Consider the following 15822-nt stretch of genomic DNA (forward strand, 5'->3'; position numbering starts at 1 on the left):
GCAGGGCGAGGAGAGGTGATGTGGGGTTTAACTTTCCATCCCTCTGCTAAACCGTGAAGGGAGAGGGAAGGGGCATTGCTTCGGGAGGTGCTGGGGTCCCATGGTAAATTCTGTGTTGGCAAGAGAAAGCCATCTAGGTTTATTGAGCGTCTATAATTTGCTCATTAATTATACCATTTCATTTAATCTTCACTTTTGTCTTCATGCCCCTTTTACAGGTAGGGCACAGGGAGGCTCCAGGAAGTTAAGTCACTTGCAGGAGGAAGCAGAGCCAGTAAGTAGCCAAACTGTCCAACTCTTCCCATTCTGTCACGTTATCTGCCCAGCCTCTGGCTCTCGTGAGGACAAGACCCTCTTTTTAAGGCCATGGAGACACTCAGGTGCCAGCTAGCGTTTGTGTTCTTTGAAGAAGACCCTCAACTTATCTTGTTCTGGTCCAGAAATTCTAACACATGCATTGATTCGCTTCCACTGCTGCCCCCTGGGTGGGGCCTGACCCTGAAGGCTGAGCCTTATCTCTTAACTAGCCTGTTGATCAACCCTGGGTCAGGCCTGGCCTGTGTCCAGGACAGGTGGGCCAGAGTTCTGGACTCCGCTGCATCCTCTTGCACGGATTCAGGAGGGCGTGGAAGCTTCCCTTGCTCTGTCTCCTGCTCCCTGTGTGATCACAGGCAAGTCACTTGTGCTCTCAGGGCCTTCGTATCCTCCTCTGGAAAGCGGACAAGCGAGTTGGACCAGTCTAGCTCCAGGGCCTTTTGATGTGATGGAGGCAAGATGGCCCCTGGGTTGAGCCAGAACCATGCTTATTTTTATTGCTGTCCCTCAGAGCACCCTGGGCCGAGACTGTGTGACAGTCAACATCTGGTGAATGAGAAGCTGAGCAAGGGTAGATCTGAGGGGCATCCAGCATGCAGGACACAGCAAAGAATGTTTTCCCGGCCTCAGCCACTCCCTGGGAACTGAGCTTTAACAACAGCAACAAAAAAATCAAATGTATGCATTCAGGCAAGGAGAAAGGCAAGTCGAGAAGGAGGAAAAAGTGGTGCAGAGCCAGTGACCCCACCCAGGAAATGTGACTAACCCAGCAGAGGCTGGGGCCAGGCAGACAGACGTGCCTGCCTCAGTCTGGTGAGTGGGGAACAACATAGGCAGTCTTGGCTTTCCTGTGGTTTCCCTCACAGGTCCCAGACTCAGAGCTGCCAGCCCTGGCTTGCAGCCGGCGGAGGCCACTGTGACGGGGCTCCGAGCTGGCGTGGGCCGCCACCTCCCTATGGGGGTCTCTGAGGAGCCAGCCTGGCCGCACTCCCTGCCAGCCCCCAATGTCGATCTCCTCCGTCGGGGACTGCCTGCCCGCCCGGCACCGTCTACCCTTTCCCTCGGCACCACCTGGGGAAGGATCCCAGGGGTGGGGCGGATGGGTGGGAATATCAGGAGATAGCAGAGGGAAGGGAGAGGCCGCGGGGGGGTGGGGTGGGGCTGGCTGGAAGGAAGCAGAGCCTGAAAAGCAGAAGTGGGAGGAAGCAGAGCTGCACGGAGAGGTGAAAGTGGAGGGAGGCTGAGGGAGGATCGGCGTGGGATGGGCTGGCCGGGACCCTCTTAGGTGGGCAGGAGAGGGCAGAAACAGAGGCTCATGTTTCTGGAAGCCGCTTTGTCCAGGACTGGTGTGCCCCACCTGCTGTCCTTTCCAGTCACTGGAGCCTCAGCTGCCCGGGCAACGGGTGGATTGGGCTCACCATACGGATAAGGAACTCCTGGGCCGGGGCTTGTCCTGGCTTGTGGAGAAGTGGTGCCCAACCTCCTGACAGAGGCCACCACACTGAGTGACCGGACACCTGAAGGCCCTCAGACAGCCCGGAGGTGCATTCAGATTTGAGGACACTTGTTCCTAAGACAGGATGGTGGCGTGATGGTAGATAGGTGGGCTGGAATGGCTGGGGGCAGGTGGGCAGGCCTCGCATTTGAATTTAAACTGTGTGGCACGGTCCATTTTTTTTTCTGACCGGGATCGAAGCCGTGCCCCGTGCAGTGGAAGCGTGGAGTCTTAACCACTCGTGGCACGGTCCATTATTTTGCAAATTCAAGAAGACCCCAGCCCACGGTCCAGCCAGCTGCCTGGGGTAGGGTGGGGGTGGGTGAGGGAGGCGAAGGTGGAGCCAGGAAAGGGTAGGAGTCTTGCTTGGTGTCAAGGGAGAGAGCACTGGCTGAGGAGTTTCCAGGCGAGGCCTCTGGGCCCAGCAGCTCCTGCAGATGTCCAGGGTGCAGGCTGGGAGGAGCTGGTGTCATTTCTAGTGCTGACACTCGCCCCTTACTCTTTCTAGGGGAGGAGGGTAGGGGCTGTTGCATTTCACACCTAAGGGCAAACCGGGACTGTGCGGTGAAGGGACCTGTTGGGCATCAGTGGACTCGGGATCTGAGGAGGGCACAGATAGCGGGGAGGACCTGTCATTCTGACAGCTGGCAAGCACTGCCGCAAAGGTCTGCGTAACTGACCCCCCACTTCACAGTGTGTCCTCAAAGGCCGGCTCCTTCCTGAGTCGGGCGGGACCTTGGGACAGCCTGCAGGGCAAACATCCTGCCCCTACCCATAGCCTCTGCTTTGTGCCTCCAGGGCTGCTCCTGCCTGTTGATTTCCTGCGCTATCTCTTTTTTTTTTTTTTAATTTATTTATTTATATTTATTATTTTTTTGGCTGCGTTGGATCTTCGTTGCTGCGTGCGGGGTTTCTCTAGTTGTGGCGAGCAGGGGCTACTCTTCGTTGCGGTGCGCGGGCTTCTCATTGCAGTGGCTTCTCTTGTTGTGGAGCACGGGCTCTAGGCGCGCAGGCTTCAGTAGTTGTGGCACGTGGGCTCAGTAGTTGTGGCTCGCAGGCTCTAGAGCTCAGGCTCAGTAGTTGTGGTGCATGGGCTTAGTGGCTCCGCGGCATGTGGGATCCTCCCGGACCAGGGCTCGAACCCGTATCCCCTGCATTGGCAGGCGGATTCTTAACCACTGCGCCACCAGGGAAGCCCTCCTGTGCTACCTCTTAGGCTCCATCTGGTATAATAATTGGAGAAAGTCCAGTTAATCAAATACATTCTCTGAGTGCCTGCAGGGTGCCAGGCACAGTGTGAGGTTCCAGCTCGATCCAAAGAGGCAAAATATGGCTCCCCCTCAAAAGGCCTTATAGTCTAGTGGGGGAGATGGCCAGGCCCATAACGCAGCACACTGTGGCAGAGTGGGAAAAAGTAAAGGCTTTAACATAAGAGGTACAGAAGCAGCTGCCTTTTGAGGTGGTGAGTTCCCCATCACTGGAAGTGTTCGAGAAGAGGATGGTGAGGGATGTAGGGATTTCTGCACCGTGCGTGTTTAGGTGCATGTTAGGAGGCAGATGTGGAGTAGGATTAACTAAGTATTAAGGCTCCTTCTAATGCCAACATCTGTGATTCTGTGACATTCCCCACGTAGGGGAAGTTTGTCTGCGGTCCCTTGCATGTGATGGCTTCCTGCTTCACCACCCCCATCAGCTAGACCTTGAGACTCGCATGGGTTGTTCTTTATTTCTGTGTCCCTCCGCCCTCATTTTGCCCAGTGCCAAGCTCCCAGTATAGACCCTGAATGGAATTGAATAGACCCTGTTGTGGGCTGCTTAAGGAATGCAGGAGTACCGGGCATGTCCCCTGCTCTGGTTGAGCTGTCAGGTCATGCTCCAAGACAGCCTGTAAGCAGGAAATGAAGGGTGTGCTCCTAGGTGAGAGGGCTGGGAGAACTCCCAGAGAAGGCCGAGGCCACCCAGTGTCCTAGAAGCCTCTTCAGATGGCTGCGGCTTGAAATGGGCCCGGAGGGGTGGTGGGGCTTGGATGGACGTGAGGTGGAGGTTCACACTGAGGAAGCTGAGGAGCTGCGGGCTTGGGCAGAGGAGCTGGAGGGCGAGGAGTGACAGGCCAATGGCAGTGGGCGCTTGCGGGGGAGAGCTGTGAGCAGGAGGCTGGCGGGCAGCTTTAGAGTCATCTGGAACTTCTCCAACACTGACATCGGGCTCCACCCTGGAGAGTCTGGTTTTTATTTTTAAAGAATCAATTGTATTTATTTATTTATTTTTGGCTGCGTTGGGTCTTCGTTGCTGCGCGCGGGCTTTTCTCTAGTTGCGGCGAGCGGGGGCCGCTCTTTGCTGCGGTGCGTGGGCTTCTCACTGCGGTGGCTTCTCTTGTTGCGGAGCACGGGCTCTAGGCACACAGGCTTCAATAGTTGTGGCACGCGGGCTCAGTAGTTGTGGCACACGGGCTTAGTTTCTCCGCGGCATGTGGGATCTTCCCGGACCAGGGCTCAAACCTCTGTCCCCTGCATTGGCAGGCGGATTCTTAACCACTGCACCACCAGGGAAGTCCCTAGAGTCCGGTTTTAACTGGCCTTGGCATTGGGATTTTTTTAAAGCCCCCAGGTGACTCTGATGTGCAGGCAGGTGTGAGATGCTGTTCTGGACAGAGTTAACTGGCAGCATAAAACCACCTAGAACATAGTTCAAGATGCAGATGCCCATCCTCACTCCAGATCCGTGGAATCAAACTCTTCAGGCCTGGGCCTCGATGTTTTTATAAGATCCCAAGGTAATTCTAACCGGCGGCCGGGCTGGAAAGCCAAAGTGATGAGGGCCAGGCAGCCAACCCCCCTCACCAAAACACCGCAGTGGTTCTCGGAGGCCTGTAGCCCCACAAGTGGGCTGCCTGCTTTTGAGTTATGGCCTGAGCTCTCAGGTCAGGACACAGAACAAAAAAATATGGGAATCCCCTGGCAGTCCAGTGGTTAGGATGCCACGCTACCACTGCAGGGGTGCGGGTTCGATCGGTGGATGGGTAACTAAGGTCCTGCATGCCGTGTGACACGGCCAAAAAAAAAAAAAAAATTAGACAGCTCACAGTTGGCCCACTTGTTCACGCCATCTCTGTCCACGAACTCTCCCCACCGGCTCGGTCTCGGGGGTGGCCACCTCACCACTTCGGGCCTGAGTCGCAGGCTGAGCTGTCCGTTACAAGGGATGTGGGCACAGCATGTGACCCTGTGTGGGATGGAGAACCGTTAAAGCTTCCCTCCCCCAAACCTCCCCCTCACTGCCTCCCCTCTACCTTGGGGAAGTGTGGTTCCAAAAAATGCCTTCAGCTATGTTTTAAGTTAGGAAGGAAAAGGAAAGTCATTTTCACCTGGTATTTTACACCCATGGCCACTGCTCCTGTTTCCCCCTCTGTTTGCTACTCAGACTCAACATCCTCTGCTCTCCCGTCCATCCCCCAAAGATTGCCCTTTGCCCTTCCTGCTTCCCCAGCCCCCAAGAGTCTCCTCAGGGTGCCTTTTAACCCCGAAGTTCCCCAGGTCCTTCCCTTGCACCGCTGGGGCTCCCTGTTAGCTGCATAGCATGAACTAGGTGGCAGTGCTTGCTGGTGTGGGCTCTGCATTTTCAGCCAAAGAAAGAAACCCTCTAGTCATGGGAACACAGGAAAGAGAGTGAGTGAAGCTACAGCTACTACACTTGTGAAATTTTTTAAACGATAGTATTTTTTTAAAATGCTTGCCTTTAGCACTTTTTTTTTCCCTAAATAACTTCTGTCCAAAAAAGGTTGCTCTTACTGACCTACAGAATAAAGATGATATTCATCATCCTGGCATTTGAGGGGAGCTGGGCGTACAGAAGTGATACCTGAGACACAGACGTAGAGAACAAACATATGGACACCAAGGGGGAAGGGGGCGGGTGGGATGAATTGGGAGATTGGGATTGACATATATACACTATTGATGCTATGTATAAAATACATAACTAATGAGAACCTACTGTATAGCACAGGGAACTCTACTCAGTGCTCTGTGGTAACGTAAATGGGAAGGAAATCCAAGAAAGAGGGGATATATGTATACGAATAGCTGATTCACTTTGCTGTACAGTAGTTACTAACACAACATTATAAAGCAACTATATGCCAGTACAAATTAATTAAAAAAAAAAAAAAAGTGATAGCTGATGCCTGGGACTGGGGGAAATTCCCTAGGGAGGGAGTTAAGTATTAGAGAAGGCACTAAGTCTAATGTTAGCTGTAGGTTTTTTTGTTTTTCTGAGATTTTTTTGTTTGCTTTTGGTAGATGCCTTTTATCAGGTTAAGGAAGTTCCCTTCTATTCCTAGTTTGCTAAAAGCTTTTTTTTTTTAAATCAAAAATGGATATCGAATTTTTCTAAATAATTTTTCTGTATCTATTGAGATGATTTTATGTTTGTTTATATGGCTTGTTAATAGGGTGGATTACATTGATTTTCATATGTTAAACCAACTTTGCATTCCTGGAGTAAACCCTATTTAGTCATGATGTTTTATCTTTTTATATATTTCTGAACTCCATATGCTAAAATTTTGTTAATATTTTTTTCCTGTGTTCATGAGGGATCTTGGTCTAATTTTCTTTTCTATAATGTATTTATCTGGTTTTGTTATATCAGGAGAATGGTGGCAGCATGGGATGAGTTGGGAAGTGCTCTCTTGTTTTCTAGAAGAGTTCGTGTAGAATTGGTATTATGCCTTCCTTAAGTTTTTTTTTAAATTAATTAATTAATTAATTAATTTTATTTTTGGCTGTGTTGGGTCTTCGTTTCTGTGCGAGGGCTTTCTCTAGTTGCGGCGAACGGGGGCCACTCTTCATCGCGGTGCACGGGCCTCTCACTATTGCGGCCTCTCTTGTTGCGGAGCACAGGCTCCAGACGCGCAGGCTCAGTAGTTGTGGCTCACGGGCCCAGTTGCTCCGCGGCATGTGGGATCTTCCCAGACCAGGGCTCGAACCCGTGTCCCCTGCATTGGCAGGCGGATTCTCAACCACTGCACCACCAGGGAAGCCCCTTCCTTAAGTTTTTGGTAGAATTTATCTGGACTTGGAATTTTTTTGGGACGGGGGAGTTTTTAAGTACAATTTCAATTTCTTTAATAGATATTAGAACTCTTCAGGTAATCTATTTCTTCTTGAGTGAACTTGCATAATTTGTGTTCTTCAAGCACTTTGCCCATTTCGTGTAAATTGTTAAATGTATTGGCATAAAGTTTGTAATATTCTCTTTATCCTTTTAATACTTGTAGAATCTGTAGTGGTGGTCATCTCTTTTGTTTCTATATTGGAAATTTGAGTCTTTTCTTAATCAGTTTGTCTAAAGGGTCATCAATTTTATTGATTTGTCCAAAAACCAGCTTCATTGATTTTCTCTGTTGTTTTGGTTTTTGGTTTATTGATTTTAAGTCATTGACTTTAGACTTTTCAAATATAAGCAGTTATTGCTTAGAGAGATGTATCCCAGCCTCATGCAATGCCCAGAGTTAGGAGTCTGGAAGCAGAAGAGGTCATAGCAAGTGGAAGACACCGGCCCAGGGCCAGAGACTCCTAGTCGTTTTCACTAGTCACTGTGTGATTTGGGACTTAGACTCTCTGAGCCTGAGTTTCTTTGCCTGCATAATGGAGCCAGGGATAATCTCCTCTTGAGCTCTTGGAGATGAATTAGTTGAGTATGAAAGCACTTGGCCACCCGGAAGGACCTCCCCAGACCAGTGTGAAGGCTGGTTGTCATGACATTTGTAATAAGAATGGCTTCTTGTGTCTTTCCAGATCCGGAGACAGCATGTATTCACCCATCCCCCAGAGGTAGGCTATGCACCCCGTTCCCTTCACCCCTCCCCTCTTCTCTTCCAAGGGCTGCCCCTCCTCACCCCCACACCACAGTCCCCAGGCCTGCCCAGGTCTCTCTGCTTGTCTCCTCCACCACTTGTGGGCTCCGGCCACCACCAACCCTCCCCCCTCCCGCAGTGGCTCTCCGTTCCCAGCCTCGGTGCAGGATCCCGGCCTGCACATATGGCGGGTGGAGAAGCTGAAGCCGGTGCCCGTGGCCCCTGAGAACCAGGGCATCTTCTTCTCGGGAGACTCCTACCTAGTGCTGCACAATGGCCCGGAAGAGCTCTCCGACCTGCACCTGTGGATAGGTAAGTAAAGCGGCTGGGAGGACTGGTGGGGGGACTGGCCCGGGCAGGGGTCGGGGCTGGCAAGGGTCTCACGGGCCGTGCCCTGCCACCTCCCACTCGCCCCAGGCCAGCAGTCGTCCCGGGATGAGCAGGGGGCCTGCGCCGTGCTGGCCGTGCACCTCAACACCCTGCTTGGGGAGCGGCCTGTGCAGCACCGAGAAGTACAGGGCAATGAGTCCGACCTCTTCATGAGCTACTTCCCACGTGGCCTTAAGTACCAGGTCAGAGCCCACCTCCCGTACCCCAACCCGCGGCTGCTCTCAGAGTCGGGACCCCTTCCAGCTGGTCCTTACCCTGCAAAAGTCGCAGGCCCACACGGGGCTGGGTCCTCCCCACCTTTCTGCCTGCCTCCCAGTGGGATGGGGTGTGGAGCGCTCGGGCCTCCATTCAGGCGGGCCATCTGGGCTGTAGGAAGGCGGCGTGGAGTCAGCATTTCACAAGAGCTCCCCATTGGCCACCCCGGCTGCCATCAAGAAACTCTACCAGGTGAAGGGCAAGAAGAATATCCGTGCCACCGAGCGGGCGCTGAGCTGGGACAGCTTCAACACAGGGGACTGCTTCATCCTGGACCTGGGCCAGGTGGGTAGGCAGGGTTGACTGAGCACCCACCTGTGTTGACACCGTGTGTGTGTGTGTGTGTGTGTGTTTTGGCCGTGTCTTGAGGCTTCTGGGATCTTAGTTCCCCAACCAGGATTGAACCCGGGGCCACAGCAGTGAAAGCGCTGAGTCCTAACCCCTGGACTGCCAGGGAACTCCCTGGCATTGTGTTTTTTTTTTTTTTAATACTATTTTATTTTATTTTATTTTATTTATTTATGACTGTGTTGGGTCTTCGTTTCTGTGCGAGGGCTTTCTCTAGCTGCGGTGAGCGGGGGCCACTCTTCATCGCGGTGCGCGGGCCTCTCACTATCGCGGCCTCTCTTGTTGCGGAGCACAGGCTCTAGAGCGCAGGCTCAGTAGTTGTGGCTCACGGGCTTAGTTGCTCCACGGCATGTGGGATCCTCCCAGACCAGGGCTCGAACCCGTGTCCCCTGCATTGGCAGGCAGACTCTCAACCACTGCGCCACCAGGAAAGCCCCCTGGCACTGTGTTTTAAAAGGTCAGGGACCAGGAGGCCACGGCAAAGGGAGAGGGGCTGAGAAGCTCTAAACCCATTCCAAGTGGGGTCGCTGCAGCCATTACAAGACATCCCTGTACTTCTTAGGACAGAAACCTCCCTCTGCTGTCTGGCCATTGCCTCTAACACTGGAGCCTACTCTCTCCTTCTCCTGGAGCCTTTGTAGCTCCGAGTTAAGCCGCCTCCCAGCCCATGCGTTAATCACTTCACTCATCCCTTCCCTCCGTGAATCTATGTGCCTGCTCTGAGCCAGCACGGGGACCACAAATTGCTCACCCAGGGCAGGCAGCCAAGACGGGCCTGTCACTGGCTGTAACCCACGGCAGGAGGTGATGAGGGCCCTCTTAGGGGCAGTGGCCTGTGCTGGGGGAGCTGGGGGCAGGGAGAGGCCTTCTAGCCCAAGCCCAAGCCATTGTCCCAGGGAGGCGCCATTTGACTGGACCCTCACGGAGGGGAAATGCCGTTCCAGGCGAAGATGATGGGTAAGCCGAGGCACTGAGACAGATAAGGGTGCAGACATGCATGTCGACAGCAGGGAAGGATGTAGCCTGACCGGGACCCAGGGTGGGAACAGGAGCGGTGGGAGTGGAAATGGCTAAGGAGCTGAGATCCAGGGCAGGAGGAGATTGATTCTCTGAGGGTCTGGACCGCATCTGTCGTGCTAAAGATTTGGGGCAGGAAGAGCAACCCAGATGCTGTTTGGAAGGAGGACTGGAAGTAGTGAGATGGAGGCAGGGGACCCGTTCAGGAGGGCTGATGAGGGCCGTGCCCGGCGGGGGTGCAGAGGTGTGTGAGATACTGGGCCCAGGGATGTCACTCACCCATTCATTCATTCAATAACTATTTATTCTGGGCCTAACGATGTGCCCATTTCTGTTTTGGCACTGGGCCTACAGCAGTGGGCCAAGCCAAGCCAAACAAAACAAAACACTCATGCCCTAAGGAGGCTTACTTTCTAGTCAGGGAAGATAGATTATAAACAAGATAAAGATGTTTCAATATATGACACAAGTAATGTGGAGAAAGATGGGGATGCGGGGGCAGAGAATCGCTCTTGCGAAAGACTGTCATTCCCGTCCCCAGAGAGGCCTTGGTTCCCCTCTGCCTTCTTGATTGTCTTTGATCGTCTTGCCTCAGAAGGCAGTTCTGCGGACCCTGTGAAGGGCAGGATGCAGGCTGTCGGCTCTAACCCGCGCCTCCCCACCTCCCTCCAGAACATCTTCACCTGGTGTGGTGCAAAGTCCAACATCCTGGAGCGAAACAAGGCGCGGGACCTGGCGCTGGCCATTCGGGACAGCGAGCGCCAGGGCAAGGCCCGGGTGGAGATTGTCACCGATGGGGAGGAGCCTGCCGACATGATCCAGGTGGAGAGCTGTGGGGAGGGTAGCTCTGCTTGGAAGCCCCTGAGAGAGGCAGTGATCAGCTGGGGGCACGAGGGCGACGGGTGGAGGGCTGTGAGGGCATCTGCGGTGCTGCTCAGGGCTTGGCTAACTCATCGGGTGCCTTGGTGGGATTCAGAGTCAAGTACCCCTCGGGACGGAGGGGCTGGTGGCCGGGCAGGAGGACCTAGCCCTCCCCACCTGTGCCCGGCGCCCTTGTGCAGACAGAGTTTGTCCCACTGGGGCGGTGGCCCTGGGTGTGATGGGCTGGGAAGGTCCAGGCTGAGTGCCCAGGAATCCCTGGAAACGTGGCCCGCCCTGACCCCTGCAGGTCCTGGGCCCCAAGCCCGCGCTGAAGGAGGGCGACCCTGAGGAAGACCTCACAGCTGACCGGACAAACGCCCAGGCTGCGGCTCTGTATAAGGTGGGCGCCCCAGGCCTGCCCTAGGACCAGGCTGGGTACGAGCGTGGTGCTTGTGGGGCTGAAAGGAGAGGAGAAAGCAGTGGGAGGTTGGGCCGGCCACCAGGGTGGTTTTTCCAGGGCTTGGAGTGAGGGTAGGATGGGAAGTGAACGGATGTTGGAGGAGATGAATGCCACTTCGCTTCCGGCCCATTCTTGGAGAAGGTTTGAAACAAGCCCACGCTGAGCTTTACTTTGTGGAATTCTTTACCTTCACTCGTTAATTTGGAGTCTACTTAATTTCCATGGATTCTGGGGCTCTGTGAGGCGGTGATTGAGCCTGAAGTAGGGCTGGGGGTCGCCCAGGATTTGCCTGTCGTGCTCCCTCCACCTCCGGTCTGCTGCTTGGCCTGGGGCGGTGGGAGGTGCCGCAGCTGGAGAGGCAGCTGCTCCTTGGTGGAGATTAGGACTTTGTGCTGCAGGGAGGAGGGTGACACGGCACTGCCCATCCTCCCCCAGGTCTCTGATGCCACTGGACAGATGAGCCTGACCAAGGTGGCCGACTCCAGCCCCTTTGCCCCCGAGATGCTGATACCCGACGACTGCTTTGTGCTGGACAACGGGCTCTGCAGCAAGATCTACATCTGGAAGGGTACGTGTGGCTTCTGCACCCCAGCCTGAGACCCCTGCAGCCACTCTGACCGGGCAAGGCTTCCCGCGGGAGGGCTCGGCCGACCCAGAGACGGCTGACTCAGGGAGCCTCCGCGGCTGTGGGTTTTCTCAGGGTTTCCTGTGCCCAGCCCGTTAATTCCAGGCAAGGGCTCTGCACCTTTAGTCTGCCTCCGAATCACCCGAGGGCCTGTTAACACCCATAGCTGGACCCCACCCCTGAGATTCTGATTCACGAGGTCTGGACCAGAGCCTGAGAATCTGCACATCTAACCAGTTCCCAGGCCTTGCTGCTGGCCCAGGGCCTGCGTGTTAGGGCCACTGTCACAGAGCTGTCCTAGGCCTTTGACCGCTGGGACCCCTGATCCTGCCATTCTGCCTTGGGGTGTGAGAGATCAATCTTAGATATGAAATCCCACCTTATGCAGTGGGTAGCGAACTGGTAAAACTTGTTTTTCCAAGAGATTGGGTTGGCTGGGAATGAAACACTGTTGTGCGGAAGCCTGTTTGCTAGATCCAACTCTGAAAATGCAACAAAGCTCTGAGTCTCTGAGCGGTACCGGGAGCCTCCTTATTTCTCTGTGCTTGTCTTTTCTTGAACGTGTCTCACCTCCCCGCCCAGATTATAAACCTCTTGACAGCAGGAACCATATGGTCTCTAGTGTCCTGACGAGATAGCATGTGCTCAATAAAATATTTGTGGGGTCAACCAAGGCCAAGAGAAATTCCCAGCCAGGAGGATGGAGAAACGATAGGTGTTCTAACTTGGCAGCTACTAGGCAGTAACACTCCTGCCTCAGGGAAGGGCCAGGAGTGGCAAGCAGCAGGGCAGATTTCTAAGAAGTAAGGCAGTTGGGTGGGGGAGCATTGTGCTTCTGGGGCTGCCTTTTCCCTCCTGCCTCTGGGTACCTTCCCACAGAACCAATGGGGTGGGCGTGGTGCTCCCAGATGCCCACGGAAGTGTATTTAACCCCAAGCAAAGAACCAAGACACCGGGACTTCCCTGGTGGTCCACGGGCTAAGACTCCACGCTCCCAATGCAGGGGACCCAGGTTCGCTCCCTGGTCAGGGAACTAGATCCCACACGCTGCAACTACAGAGCCTGCACGTGGCAACGAAGATATCCGGCGTAGCCAAATAAATGCATATTAAAAAAAAAAAAAAGAACCAAGAAACCAGTGGAGAAGCAGGAAACTTGGGAGCTAGGAAGAGAAGTATTTTGTAATCACAAAGGAAGGATACAGCACATTAATTTCAGACACGTTGTCGCGAATTAGATTTTCATAGCCTGGCTGGAGAGCCAACCACAGTTCACAGCATTGTTTCCTAGGAAAAGCGCCTCCAGCTGGAGCGCAGTTTGGTTAAAGGGACTGCCTGCAGGCAGGAAGGGAGGACGCTGCTCTCCCTTTTTATCGGCTCTTAGTTGGCATAACTATTAGGCCGATGTTGGCATCTGGCTTTGTGGGAGTAAGATCACAGTCAATCACATCCTTTTTTTGGTCCAATTTCATTTTGCAAAAAAACAGTTGATAACAGTGCAGTTGACGGACTCAAAAGGTGAGGAGCCCTGGAGTGGGAGAGAGGGCCCTGAGAGTCTGATGCCAGGGAGACATTAGTTCTCCCTGAATATCCCTGGGGCCCTGGCCCGAGCAGAGGGCTTTGATGATTGGAGCGAGCAGAGGGCAGTTTTCATCTGGAGCTGCCAGGTTGGGAGGGGCTAACCTCCCACCTCCAAAGAGCCCCCTGAGTGTTCTTAGTGCCTCCTGCTCCATTTATTTTAAAAGGAGCCAGCTATTCTCTGAACCCCCTTAAGTCTCCTCGAGAGAAGTGGGATGTGGGCTAGAGAGGGTACCTTCTCTTTTACAAAATCTCCTCCTGGGAATTCACTGGCGGTCCAGTGGTTAGGATTCTGGGCTTTCACTGCTGGGGGAACTAAGATCCTGCAAGCCTCGCGGAGCGGCCAAGAAATAAAAAAAATTTTTAAAGTCTCCTCCCTATGATCCAGGGCGCAAAGCTAACGAGAAGGAACGGCAGGCGGCCCTGCAAGTGGCTGAGGACTTCATCGCCCGCATGCGGTACGCCCCAAACACTCAGGTGCGGAGCCTCCCTTCCCCCCAGCGCCCTCCCCCTCGGGCTCCTCCCTGGCCTCCTGCCTCTCAGACTGGACAAGAAGGGCGGGAAAGCCTGGGGCACAGTCAGAAGCAGTCAGGCCGCCCTCCCAGACCCACCCTGTGGGAAAGCGCTTGTCAATCCTTCCAAGTTTTACAATACATGTTATTTTCTAAGAGGATGTTTGGGCAGTGCTCCCCTGGGAGCCCAGCAAGTCGGGTGCGCCTCTGGGCAGCTTGTGCACCTCCTCTGGGCCGAGGTCCCTAGCTGGTTCTGCCCCTTCTCATCCCAGCACACGGCGACACCACAGGTCATCCTGAGGGGAGCTGATAAGGCTCATGTATAATTGGTGCATCTGTGAAACTGCACCTGAGTCCTTGAAGCAATCTGTTTTCTCAGCCCGCGTCCCTGTAATCTTTCTCGTCTCTTGGCTGATCTGGAGGAGCATCCCTGGCCTGGATGGCATATGGACTCGGGCCTGGTGCCCAGCACCCTCCTCCCTGGCTCCGGCCCTCCCCCGCAGAGGCAGAGGTGGCAACCTTGTGAGCCAGACTCCTCCCCTGCTCATCCCGCAGGTGGAGATTCTGCCCCAGGGCCGCGAGAGTCCCATCTTCAAGCAATTCTTCAAGGACTGGAAATGAGGGCGGGCGTCTCCCTGCCCCCACCTGCTGCCCGCTTGCTTCTCCTCCAGCTGCCTGGTCAGCGCCGAGAGGCCCCCGCGGATGATCAATAAAGGAGACCAGTGCTCTTCCTGCTCTCTGCCTGCATTGCCTGCCTTGGGCTAGTTCTTCCCGCCCCACCTAGTCACCTGGCTCCTCCTCATGCTGGGCGGAGTCGGACCCAGGGGACAATTCCACAACCCGTGAGAGGCCAGAGCTGGCTTTGCTTGATGAGGCAGAGGGGCCAGGAGTCCCAGTGGGCCTGGCAGGCGCTGCTGTGAACCCAATAGGGAGGTGGCACAGGGCCAGGGCTCAGGATCACTTTCAGCCCGAGGTTCGGTTCAGTCTCACATTCCCGACTGGGAGAAGGTTGTGGCGGCGGGTATGGGATGCACCCCCATTCAAGCCAGTACTTCCTCAGGCGCCCCAATAACCCACTGCAGGGCAGCTTCCAAGTGATGTATGATCACCAAGCAAGAGCACGGCTCTACACCTCTGTGCGGGAGGCTGGCTTGGCACGTCGTTGCATCGGGTATTCGGCTGATGAGCTCAGGGCCACGTGGGGCCGTGGGAAAAGCACCAGGCTAGTGCCCGAGTGTCACGGGTTCTGGTTCTCACCTGCTTCTGTTTGAGCCTGGGCAAGTTGCTTTTCCTCATCTAGGCCCTAGTTCATTCTCTTGTGTAACGGGGTAGTGGCTGGAATAGCAAAGAGGCTAGGTAGCTAAAAAGGCAGAGAATGGAGTAGCCCCAAAGCAGTCCCACCCTGGGGGACATGACCTGGCGGGGGGATATGAGCAAGGCGGTAGCTGCGGGAGCCCAGACCAGAAGGACTGGAGTCCACGAGGCCTGGCAGGGTTGCAGCTGTCCTGAGCCACCCTCACCCCGGGCCCTCAGGGCTCTGTGGCTTCTGAGCTCTGACACGCTGGATCTTCCGTCCCAAACAGAAATTCTGATCAAGTTCATCTCAGTGATTTTTGTGCTAAGAAGCATAGAAAAATCAGCTCCCTGTGTGTCCCCCTGCTCTTTTCTCCACACAGAGATATCCCGGGAGTCCACTGGACAGCCTCTGCAAAGAGTGTGTGCCAGGGATGACTTTTAAAAGGGGAAAGAGTAAGGGTTTTACCAAATCCATGGTTCTGACCTTTTTAGGGCTGTGAAGCATTTTAAGTCTCTCATGAAAGGCCTTGGAAGGCCTTTCCCAGGAAAAATGCACAGATTAAGATTTTTGCATCTACTTTCAGAGCATTTAGACGTCCCTCGCAACCAATCCATCAACAGAACTGCAGCTTAATCCCTGGACTGTTATTGCGAATGTTCCCAGGTCCAAAGTTGTATGGAGAGCATCCCACCAAGGGTGATGTGGGACAGGCTTCTGCAGAGGCCATTGGCCTCCCCTCCAGCTAGAGGCCCCCGAGTGCTGGTCCCTGCTGTGCTGTGGGCTGAGCACTCACGGTCAAGGTCTGCTGGCCTC

The 15822-nt window shown here is 54.4% G+C and overlaps 1 protein-coding gene across 3 annotated transcripts; it reads left to right on the plus strand.

Moving 5' to 3' along the window:
* Positions 1-212: 212 nt before the first annotated feature.
* On the plus strand, positions 213-14447 carry CAPG (capping actin protein, gelsolin like). Of its 3 annotated transcripts, none has more exons than XM_059942702.1 (10): positions 213-274; positions 7609-7644; positions 7807-7979; positions 8085-8239; positions 8430-8597; positions 10350-10499; positions 10846-10938; positions 11434-11566; positions 13589-13677; positions 14268-14447. In XM_059942702.1, the coding sequence occupies exons 2-10, from the start codon at positions 7622-7624 to the stop codon at positions 14331-14333; spliced, it is 1050 nt and encodes a 349-aa protein (XP_059798685.1). In that variant the 5' UTR covers positions 213-274; positions 7609-7621; the 3' UTR covers positions 14334-14447. The 3 variants fall into 3 exon arrangements, with proteins under 3 accessions (XP_059798685.1, XP_059798687.1, XP_059798686.1); XM_059942704.1 differs by lacking the exon at positions 213-274 and adding an exon at positions 1041-1128; XM_059942703.1 differs by lacking the exon at positions 213-274 and adding an exon at positions 1512-1538.
* The last annotated feature ends 1375 nt before the right edge of the window (positions 14448-15822 follow it).

This window comes from Balaenoptera ricei, chromosome 13 (assembly GCF_028023285.1).
Source record: "Balaenoptera ricei isolate mBalRic1 chromosome 13, mBalRic1.hap2, whole genome shotgun sequence".
NCBI classification, from domain to species: domain Eukaryota; kingdom Metazoa; phylum Chordata; class Mammalia; order Artiodactyla; family Balaenopteridae; genus Balaenoptera; species Balaenoptera ricei.